General features: G+C 44.7%; 1 protein-coding gene across 3 annotated transcripts in view; it reads left to right on the top strand.

Annotated features, from left to right (window-relative positions):
- Positions 1-6465: 6465 nt before the first annotated feature.
- The window catches only part of RBPMS (RNA binding protein, mRNA processing factor), a 145917-nt gene continuing 140950 nt past the window's right edge, over positions 6466-11432 (top strand). Inside the window, exon 1 of one of the 3 annotated variants that reach the window (XR_014787869.1) lies at positions 6466-6905. Coding sequence is in view for 2 of the 3 variants with exons in the window: in XM_084835047.1 (XP_084691173.1) it covers positions 6651-6905 (255 nt within the window). In the remaining variant the exon portion in view is untranslated. The remainder of the gene's footprint in view (positions 6906-11432) is intronic. The other 2 variants (XM_084835047.1, XM_084835046.1) reach the window with 2 other exon arrangements.

The raw sequence follows: 11432 nt of genomic DNA, 5'->3' as shown, positions 1-11432 counted from the left end.
TAGTCTACGTAAACATTTACGTAGACTACAGCGACTAAATAAGGAACGCGAATGGCGGCTCCCTAAAGGGGCCGCCATTAGCGTACGCGATTTTTTTTTTTTTTTAAGTCACCCGTGATAGGCTACGTGACGATTGACGTAGCCTATCACGGCTGACTTTGCAGATCTAGCCGTGATAGGCTACGTGAATCGTCACGTAGCCTATCAGGGGGCTTTTTTTTTTTTTTTTAACTTTCGCGTTCGCAGCCGGGCGAGGCAGGAAGCCTCCTCCCTGGCCTGAATTTCGGCCAGGCCGAGGCGGGAAGCCTCCCCCCCGGCCTGAATTTTGGCCGGGCCGAGGCGGGAAGCCTCCCCCCCGGCCGGAACTTCGCGGGGGGGCCAGCGAAGCGCCTCCCCCCCACCGCGAACGTTCTTCAACGACAGGTAAGCGACTTTCGTCCACCCCTAAAGGAAACCAAGGCCTACAACAACAAGAAGAGTAGTAGTTGTGGGAGACTCCTTGCTGTGTGGGATTGAAACACAAGTATGTTGCCAAGACCCGTGGACTTGCCAGGTAAGCTGTCTCCCAGGAGGACGGATTAGAGACATGACTGAAAGGTTGCCTGCACTCATAAAGCCCACTGACAGGTATCTCTTTCTTCTCATCCATGTGGGAACAAATGACACCGCCAAGCAGAGCTATGAAGAGATCACGTCAGACTTTGAAGCTTTGGGCAGGAAACTCAAGAACTTTCGGGCCCAGATAGTTTTCTCATCCATCCTTCCAGTAGTTAGAAGAGGGACTGAAAAAGGAAAGAAAAATACTCCGGGTGAATGACTGGCTACAAAGGTGGTGCTGACGCAAGAGATTTGGATACTGGGACCACGGGCTATACTTCCTGGAAGATGGACTGTTGGCAAGGGATGGGTGGCACCTCACAAGGACTGGGAAGTATGTGTTTGGCCACAGCATGCAGAACTTCATCAGAAGGGCTTTAAACTGAATGCTACGGGGAAGGGAGATGTAAAGTTGGGGGTAACAATGGACGAAAGCTCATGCACCACACTGGAGAGAACAACTCCAATAGCACCCAAAAATAGTCTCCACAAACATGTAGGAAGAAATCCAGACTATGAAGCACATGGTCTTCGATGTCTATATACTAATGCCCAGAGTATGGGAAATAAACAGAACGAACTTGAACTCTTAATACAGGAAGGAAATTATGACTTGATAGGCATAACTGAAACTTGGTGGGATGACTCCCATGACTGGAATACAGCAATTGAAGGATATAACTTGTTCAAAAAGGGAGGTGGAGTTGCATTATATGTTAAAAATACATATCTCTGCGCAGAAATACAGGAAGATGAGCTTGGTAGCCCCATCGAGAGGATCTGGGTTAAAATAAATGGAGCAAAGAATAAAAGGAACATGGCAGTGGGAGCCTACTATCGGCCACCCAATCAAGGAGAAGACGAGGATGAAACTTTCGAAAAGCAAATTGCCAATGTTTCAAGGAAGCAAGGTGTAATAGTAATGGGGGACTTCAATTTCCCCGATATTTGTTGGGAGACAAATTCTGCAAAACATGGCCCCTCCAAGAAATCCCTGACTTGTGTTGCAGACAACTTCCTCCTACAGAAAGTGGAGGAAAGAACTAGAGGATTGTCTATCCTTGACTTGATCCTAACCAACAGAGATGACTTAGTGGATAAAGTAGCAGTTATAGGAACTCTGGGGGAAAGTGACCATGTTATACTGGAGTTCTTGGTTCTAAAGGAAGCAAAAGCCGAGTGCAGCCAAACGCATACCCTGGATTTTAGGAAAGCCAATTTTAATAAACTCAGAACAATGATAAGTAAGGTCCCATGGCAAGTGACTCTAATGAGAAAGGAGTCCAAGATGGGTGGGAGTTTTAAAAAAAGGAAACTCTAAAGGCGCAATTACAATTCCAACAAGAAAAAAAGGTGGAAGACAACAGAAAAAGCCAGTGTGGCTTCACAAAAAGCTTAGAGATGACCTGAAACTAAAAAGGACACATATGAGAAGTGGAAGGAAAGCCAAGCTACAAAGGAAGAGTACAGGCAGGTAGCACAGAATTGCAGGGATGGTGTCAGGAAGGCTAAAGCTGAGAACGAGCTGAGGTTAGCAAGGGATGCTAAAAGCAACAAAAAGGCTTTCTTCAGATACATGCATAGTAAAAGACAGAGGAAAGAAATGGTAGTTCAGCTATTAAATAAGGATGGCAAAATGATAACAGATGACAAAGAAAAGGCAGAAGTGTTCAATTCCTACTTTGTCTCAGTCTTCTCCCAAAAGAGGGTCTATGATCCCCCTGGCAAAGGTGAAGTACAGGCTGAAGGGGCAGGATTGCAGCTTGAGACTGACAGGCATATGGTTAAAAAACACCTAATTACTTTGAATGAGTTCAGATCTCCAGGGCCAGATGAACTGCATCCCAGAGTAATAAAGGAACTGGCAGAACTCTCAGAACCACTGTCTATTCTCTTTGAGAAGTCATGGAGGACGGGTGAAGTGCCAGATAATTGGAGGAGGGCTAATGTTGTCCCTATCTTCAAAAGGGTAAAAAGGAGGAACCGGGGAACTACAGACCAGTCAGTCTGACATCAATCCCTGGGAAAATTCTGGAGCAGATGATAAAGCAATCCATCTGTAAGCATCTTGAAAACAATGCAGTGATTACTCGAAGCCAACATGGATTTGTCAAGAACAAATCCTGCCAGACGAATCTGATCTCATGTTTTGATCAGGGAACCCCCCTTATTTATTTATTTATTTATTTATTTATTTCATTTCTATACCGCCCAATAGCCGAAGCTCTCTGGGCGGTTCACAAAAACTACAACCAAACAACACACAATAAAACAATTTAAAATATATAGAACATTAAAACCACAATATAACAATACAACCACAATAAAACCTAGCAGCAGTACAGGAGTTTAAAATACAGATTTAAAACAGCAAAGATAAAAATTTAGAAAGCTAAAATGCCTGGGAAAATAAAAAGGTCTTCACCTGGCACCGAAAGGAGTACAATGTAGGCGCCAGGCGAACCTCACTAGGGAGCTCATTCCAGAGCCGGGGTGCCACAACAGAAAAAGCCCTCCTCCTAGTAGCCACCCGCCTCACTTCCTTTGGCAGGGGCTCACGGAGAAGGGCCGCTGATGATGATCTTAAGGTCCGGGCAGGCACATATGGGAGGAGGCGATCCTTCAGGTAACCTGGCCCCAAGCCGTTAAGGGCTTTGAATGTTAACACCAGCACTTTGAATCGGGCCCGGAAATGGACCGGCAGCCAGTGCAGCTGGAAAAGTACTGGCGTAATCCCTTGTGGACTGTAGGAATGCTGTGGACATAATATCTCTCGACTTCAGCAAAGCTTTCGACAAAGTGCCCCATGATATCCTGATGAGCAAACTGGCTCAAAGTGGGCTAGAGGAAACAACTATCTGTTGGCTACAGAATCGGACTCAAAGAGTGCTTATCAATGGGATCTTCTCAAACGGGGGAGAGTTAATAAGTGGGGTACCGCAGGGCTCAGTCTTGGGCCCAGTGCTCTTCAACATTTGTATTAATGACTTGGATGAGCAGGTGCAGGGAATGCTGATCAGATTTGCAGATGACACAAAATTGGGCAGGATAGCTAATACCTTGGAAGACACAAACAAAATTCAAAGTGGTCTTGATGGACTGGAGCGCTGGGCAGAAAACAACAGAATGAAATTTAATAGGGATAAATACCAAGTTCTGTACCTAGGAAAAAGAAACGAAATGCACATTTACAAGATGGGGGATACTTGGCTCAACAATACTACAAGTGTTAAGGATCTTGGAATTGTTGTAGATCTCATGGTGAATATGAGCCAACAATGTGATGTGGCAATATGATAGCACTCTTCAAGTACTTGAGAGGCTGTCACAGAGAGGAAGGCCAGGATCTCTTCTTGATCATCCCAGAGTGCAGGACACGGAATAATGGGCTCAAGTTACAGGAAGCCAGATTCCGGCTGAACATCAGGAAAAAATTCCTGACTGTCAGAGCAATACGACAATGGAACCAATGACCTAGGGAGGTAGTGGGCTCTCCCACACTGGAGGCATTCAAGAAGAAGCTGGACAGCCATCTGTCAGGAATGCTTTGGCTTACATTCCTGCACTGAGCAGGGGGTTGGACTCGATGGTCTTATCTTCCCTTCCAACCCTACTATTCTATGATTCTATTATATTATTTTTATGCCAGCCTAGTACTTAAGTCCACAAAAGTTATTAACTCACACAAACTTTTAACTAGCACACTTATCCATACTCACTGTCCTACTGGGATAGTCTCACAAGGCACACAGTGATTGGTATTTTTAGTGCCACATAATCTAGAAACTTCAGATTTGGTACATATTACCCCAAGACATGCTGCTAGAAAAATACCCAAATGCTAGATTTGTTATGCCTCATGCTCAAAATTAGGAATGTGAATATAACCAAAATGATTAAGGTATTTTCACACTAGCAAGACAACTGAAACCTCATAATAGATTACCTCATAATAGTAGTCCAGGACACGCTGAGTGGCTGACTTTCTAAAACAAGCAAGCCTTTGATGAGGAGGGAAGATTAGCAGTGACAGCCAAGAAATATGCCCCTCACCTCAATCCCTTCAAGCAACTTTGTGGAGAGTGAACCAAAACATAGGTAAATATACCTGTAATAGATGACAGCATGGTAGAATGAGCCTCCTTTAGCAGTCAGGAATGTGTATCTATGAGTGCAGAATACTAGGTGAATTTACCAATCAGTATATGTATGGACTTGTGAAGGTGCCGTAAGAAATGAATGGGCCTCAAGGACTCTCAAATTGTGTAACAGTGAACCTGCCCATGTCAAAAAAAGAAAAAGTGTTAAAAATTTTTCCCAAGTGCACTAAAGAAAAAAGAACATATGTGTCTTAATACTGAGCCCACACTTGTCTAATCTGACTGGTGGTAGCTCTCCTTTCCCTGCCCTGTTATCAGAGATTCTTGGAGATACTGGGGATTGAGCCTGATGCATACAAAACATGTATTACTGAGCCTTCCCACTACCTTCTTAATGAAGTCAGTCAAGTGCTAAGGACATATTCTGGACAGGTCCTAATAGTGTGGTATTTCCTTCCCCCTACATACAACTAGGGTGAGGATGCTATGCTTAACTATACAACTGGAATTCTGTTTGGGCAGGGGGACAGTTTGGCAGGAATGGGAGGGGGATTTGCAGTAGGAAAAAAACTGGATTAGGAAAGGATTAATTACTCCCTTCCCCTGCTGCTTCTCCACTGCAAAAATGCCCCCTGCCAAAACTGCATTTGTTTAGAAATGGCTGTCATTGCATCATTATATGTATTTGTATGTAATGTGTAGCTTGCCCCTAAGACAACTGGCTTACCAAGTGCGCGCATATGATGATAGATTATCTAAAGATAATTCCCTAGACTAAGGTGATGATTGATTAGGGACCAAAAACAGTTTATCATTAGAACGATAGGGCCACAGACAGAAACTACTAAAACTCAAACTGATTTATTGTGGGGAGAAGGAATGGTACCAAAAGGTAAAGTAATCTGGTACAAAAGAGTTTGCACCCCCCTACCTCCCGGCTCTGTATCTTGTGAGACAGAAATTCAGCTGCCTTGTGAGGCAGAAATTCAGCTTGTGAGGCAGCTTTCCCCAGCTATGGAGATGTAGTAAGAACCTACGATTTGCCTTGCTCGATGACACAAAATATCCATCTAATCCAGCACTCTGTGTTCAATAGCAGCCAGCAGGGTGCCCCTGGGAACCTCCCAAACATCACCTCCTGACAGAGATAGCAACCCCAGGGTGCTTCCAGATGAGGCTTTTGTTGTACAATCGCCCTGCCTCGTTCAGAGTTTTATGGAGGTCCAAACGCCAACGTCTGTTTTCCCACAGCTTCTTCGGGTAAAGGAAGACAATGCAGAATAGATGCACAATGCCTTTTAACTCTGTGCTCTAGGCCAATGTGGAAGAATCCCCATTCTGTTATGTTTCCCCACCAGCATCCGATACTCGGAGATATACTACCTCTGCATATGGAGGTTCTAGTACCAGTGGTTGCTGATAGCTCTTGAAAAACCTGTTCTCCGGCGTTGGGGGGGGGGGTGGTTGGGAAGAGGAAGCTGCACGTAAACATCTACCAAGCAGCAGTGAAAGGCACAAAACCTCCGTCGGGAAAATAAAGGAGACGATGGGAGCGAACCAAGGCAGGCAGGCTGCAAACCCTCGCGCAGCGACACCAGGCTTCAGAGTTATCACCCGCTTAAGCTCCACCCCTTTGGCTTCCAGAGCCTTGAGGTCTGCTTTCTGCCCCGCCTCTATTCGCGTGCTCCGGCCGGTGGGTCTCAGAGGGGCGTCCTTTTTTCTCCCTCACGATTATTTCCCTCCCCCCCCGCCGAGAGCTCCCTCCCACGTCGTCCCAGGGAGCGGGCGCCAGGCGAGGGAGCCACCTTCCCCGCCAGCCAGAGCAAGGCGCGCAGGCAAGGCTGTGGGTTCTCCCCCACCTCTTTGCAAAAGGGGCAGCAGCCGCGAGTTACTCCCCGCCCCTCTCTCGGCTCACTCGGGGTCTCGCTCCGTCACTCCGAGAGAGAGCCCTGCATGCTGCTGAAGCAGCTGGTGGTGGCCAGGGCGAGAGCCCCGCTGCTTCCCCTCCCTCGCCCGTCCTCGCCGCGCGCCTTCTTGGCGCGCCTGCCCGCCCGCGACCACCTCAGCCCAGACGCGCCGCGGAGAGGCGAGGCGAGGCGAGGCGAGGCGCGGCGAAGAGGGCACCTCGGGCCGGCGGAGGAGACAATGAGCAGCGCGAAAAGCGAGCAGGAGCTCAGCCCGGCCGAGCCGAACCTGCAGGAGGAAGAGGTACCTGCCTGAGAGGAGGAGGAGGGAGCGGCGGCAGAGGCGGCTAGCCGCTGCCCGCCCAGGCTTCCCCTCCAGAGCGCGACGTCGTGCGCCATAGGCTTCTTGGGGAGGCTCCGAAAAAGTTTTTGGGGACGGGGAAGAACAGTTCTGAGGAAGGCAGACTGGGCGACCCAGCGTTGTTTTCGACCCCCTCCCCTAAAACGTATTGACGCTTGGCTCCGTCCGGTTTGGGGGCTAGGAAGATTGCGCAACGCGTGGGAAACCGAAAGGAGTTTCGAATGTTCCAAACCGCATCGCTTAAAGTTGGCCGTCGTCCGAGTTAAACGCTCAAAGTTAGCGGGGGAAAGGGGGGATTCTTGAAGCAAAGCACTTGAGTGTTCCTCGTTTTCTCGTGTGGCCGTGCACTTCTTCCCGAACTTGGTGCCTTTCTCCTTTCTCCTCCGGCCCCGCCACCCCTCCCCCGTGAGACTACTCTTGAAAAGCAACGTGCTCCTTGAAAAAGCCAGGCGTTCAGATTAATAGATAACGTATCGAGCGCATTCTTTTTCGATGAGTTAAGATGCTGAGAACTTGTACAATAACATGGGTAAATCTTAATTCAGAGCCACCTTTGGGAAGGGTCGTAAAAAAAAAAAAGCACGCCGAGTCACCGATGACTTTCGAACGCGGCTGCGGTTTACCTTCTTAATTGTTTGACAGCGCAATCCTATGCGTGCTTGCTCTGAAAGAAAGACTGCTGTGTTCAGTGGACTTTTCTCTGAGGGAAATACATAGGATTGCGACCTAAGACAATAATGCAAGAAATTTCCAGCGTTCGGTATAACTGCAGTGTGTTGTCCACTTCAGCGCAATCCTTATACTTGTCTACTCAGAAGTAAGACCCATTGAGTTTAATGGGTCTTACGCCCATGTAGGGGAAATAAATTTATAGCCTTCTGCTGCAATACTTGGAAGTTCATGTAACTTTGAGATGTCAAGCAGTGTTTTAAGGGTTATATAAACTGCATATACTTTCAGATTGTCTAATGAATTTGATGTCTGTCTTTTTATGTGTGTTTGGGTAATGGATAGATTGCTTTTGCATTTATGAAACACCCTGCTATTTAAAAAAAACTCCATTCTTGGAGATAAGTGTTGAAAACTCGATGTAATAGGACCTGAATCTGAAGGCAGTTTGTGAAATAGTTTGTGTGTTTTTCCTTGGGACTATGTCAAAGGGATCAAGAAAGTTATGGTCACCCTTAGTTTTTGGGAATAGCTTTGAGAAATAGTTAAGGCAGCAGCAGCTACCCAGATTAACACAGTGGGTGTAATGCACTACTGACTTTACAGATCTAATTGAGATGAGCCCTGGTGGGTGCAGGGAGGAGCAAATCTTTTCTTGAAAGAGAAAACATTTCTCTGTATACCAGATTTATTCTACCTGTCTGTGGGAATAATACTCGGTCACTTATTAATTGTTAAGAAAAATTATCTGTAAGTTTCTTCATCAGTTACAATAAATGGATTTCTAAACATCAACCTGTTATAAAATGATAACTTACCTGTTTGGCTAAGTATGAAGTATTAACATAAAAACATTAGCATTGGTAAGTATTGACCAGATAGCATGTGCAATCCACTAATGAAATATTTCTATGTTTATTTTAATTTATAGGTACATTAAATGTTTGTTGTAGACATGGCTGGAACAAACTTTGTAATTTTGATATTAGCAGGGAACTTAAATAAAAACTTTCGGGAGTCCACAATATTCTTAATTATCTAGCATAATTAAACATGTATAGTAGCAAGAGAAATGTCACTTTCCACAGGAGTAGGTAATTGAGAGTCTTCATAACTTTTTTCACTTATTTGGAGGAGGAGGTTTTACTAATTGTAGAATTTGGTTATTGTGAAATCTGGTAATAGTGCAGAAAGACTGGTGATAGTATGGTAATCTTTTTCTGTGGAACACGGTCCTGTGAAGATGTGCCATGTTATTGTAGCAGTGCATTTACACATGGCTTCGGTGCTATGCATGTTCTTCTTGCTTCTAGTGGTGCCATCCTTTGGACATTCTTGTCTCTCAGAGTCCAAGTGGAGAGCATTTTCAGAGGGTCTAGACTGGGAACTTTCAGAGAAGTTTCCAGTAGTGTACTACAACTCTTCCTCAGAAGTGTTTTGCCTGAATGCTCGTCCCTACCACTTTTCCAGCAGTAGGGAGTAGTGCATGGGAAGCTAAGTAAAAGGGTGAGAGCATGGAGTGGAGCCTGCAAACACTTCTGTTGTATGCCCCTTACTACCACCTGTTTGCCGCTTTTAGGGCGCAATCCTATGCATGTTTAGACAGAGAAAAGGCCTACAACTCCCAGCATTCCCCACCCAGCATGGCTGGCTGGGAATGCTGGGAGTTGTAGGCCTTTTCTCTATTTAAACATGCATAGGATTGCACCCTTAGTGTGATAGAAATAGTATTATACAGGCCATTTATGAGCGTTGGGCACTGATGTAGAGAATTTCACTAACTTCAGGCCCCTTTCCAACCTCATTCTTAATGGTTTGTTTATGTAAGCTTGACTGTAATCCTTGCAACAGTCACTTCTCCCTTAGGGAGTGCTGACATCAGTGTGTATGGCTTATCAGTGTGTAAGCCCCCCCCCCCCTTCATCTCAAGGAACTTCCAATCTAAAGTTTGATGGTCTCAGTGCAGAAAATTAGCAGTGCTTCTAAAACTTGCAGAAGTTTGATGTACGGTAGCAAGAGTTCTTCCTTAAATTCTACCCTCAAATGTTTTAAAACTGCTTGTAAAATGCAGCATTTATTCATATTTAACTTAGTAGAGCGAGGGCAATCTGATGTTAGTTCATGGTAAGTGGGCAGTATGGGAATTGTAGTAAGTTAACTGTATGCCCACTATCATCCTTGAGTTGTGCAAGGAAGCTTTTTCACTTGGTTACATTCTTCCATGCCACCATTGCTTCTACACAGTGCGCATGCATTTTCTATCTTTAATTTATTGATGTTAGTATACGTCATGTGGAGTTGAAATACTTTAGAATGACACTCAAGACGGCTAACTATATAGACTGAATTACAACAACATCTTAATTAAAACACAATGTATTGCCTGAAGCTAGGTTTGGGAGGAAATTAAATGAAAAGGTTTGTGAAGTAGGTCACTATTGTTCCCATTGAACACATGGGGAAATGGAAGTTGAGGACCAAAGTAAATGTAATATGGGATATGTCTTTTTCTTTGCTTCAAAGCATTCAGTGTTTGTGTTCCTAATTTGACTAAGGAAATGACGATTATGGAGGTGTTTAACCATTTCCTCTGAAGATGGAAAGATAGGTTTATCGTCTACCTGTTTTCCCCAGCAAGGCTATTAGGGACATAGGAAGCAGCCTTATAATGTGCTGGTTCGGATATCACGGAGGCAATTCTTGGGTTGTTTAACCCATGATTTGCAGTGACAAGCAGAGTACGTGAGCTGTGCACTCGTCATTTCCGCTTGCAGTCAACAACCCAGGAACAGGCTGTTCCTGATTAGTAGTTTTGTGATGTCTAAACCTGGAAACTCTGGATTATTTATGGGTTAAACAACCCAGGGTTAAGCCATCAACAAACCACAGGCAATTGTTGGGGTAACAAAACAAAAATGTGTAGACTGTTCATTTACGGAGCTGATTTAAAGATTTGTGATCTGGATTAATACTGTTAAGGACCAGCCTCATTCCTGTGCAAAATGAACTTTCTTCTAGTAAAATGCCCAGGTTTCATTGTGAGTGACAATATTGGGCTCCCAAAATTAATTTACTACTAGAAATATGCTATCTTCCCCAGACCAGAATGCTCAGGGTGATCTTGAGATGGAAAATGAAATCAGAGAGGCATACAAGGGAGGAAGTGTTGTAATAATGAGTGACTTCAATTATCCCCACATTGATTGGATAAATGCATGTTCCACTTGAGTTATATATTTTAAGTGGAAAATTGCCAGGGAAGTCCAACACAGTCACATTTGAATTCGAAAGGGAAATGTCTCTAAAATGAGGAAACTGGTAAAAAGGAAGTTGAAAGGGGGAGTCAAGAGGGTTAAATCCTTTCAAAATGCTTGGAGATTGCTCAAAAACACAATAATAGAAGCTCAGTTAGAATGTACACCACATGTTAGGAAAGGTAGCACCAACTCCAAGAGATTACCAGCATCTTTAATGAGGAGTGTCAAGGAAGCCATTAGAGAAAAGAAAGCTTCCCTCAGAAAATAGAAGTCTTGCCCAAATGAGGAGAACAAAAGGAAGCACAAAGTTGCACAAAGGAGATGCAAAAAAGCTTTTTGAGGAGCATATCACTAATAACATCAAGGCCAACACTAAATAATGCTTTAAAACTAAGAAAAGCAGGAAACTAGCCATGGAAGCGGTTGGACTGTTGGATGACAACGGAGTTAAAGGCGTACTGAAGGAGGATAAGGAGATTCGGAGAAGCTGAATAAATTCCTTTCATCTGTCTTCACATGAAAGTGCAGAAAGGAGCAAGTACAA

This window comes from Heloderma suspectum, chromosome 2 (genome assembly GCF_057233095.1).
Source record: "Heloderma suspectum isolate Gila_16-S chromosome 2, 16-S_ref, whole genome shotgun sequence".
Lineage (NCBI taxonomy): Eukaryota > Metazoa > Chordata > Lepidosauria > Squamata > Helodermatidae > Heloderma > Heloderma suspectum.
The sequence above is the reverse complement of the archived record's forward strand: the minus strand, read 5'-3'. Positions and strand labels throughout refer to the sequence as shown.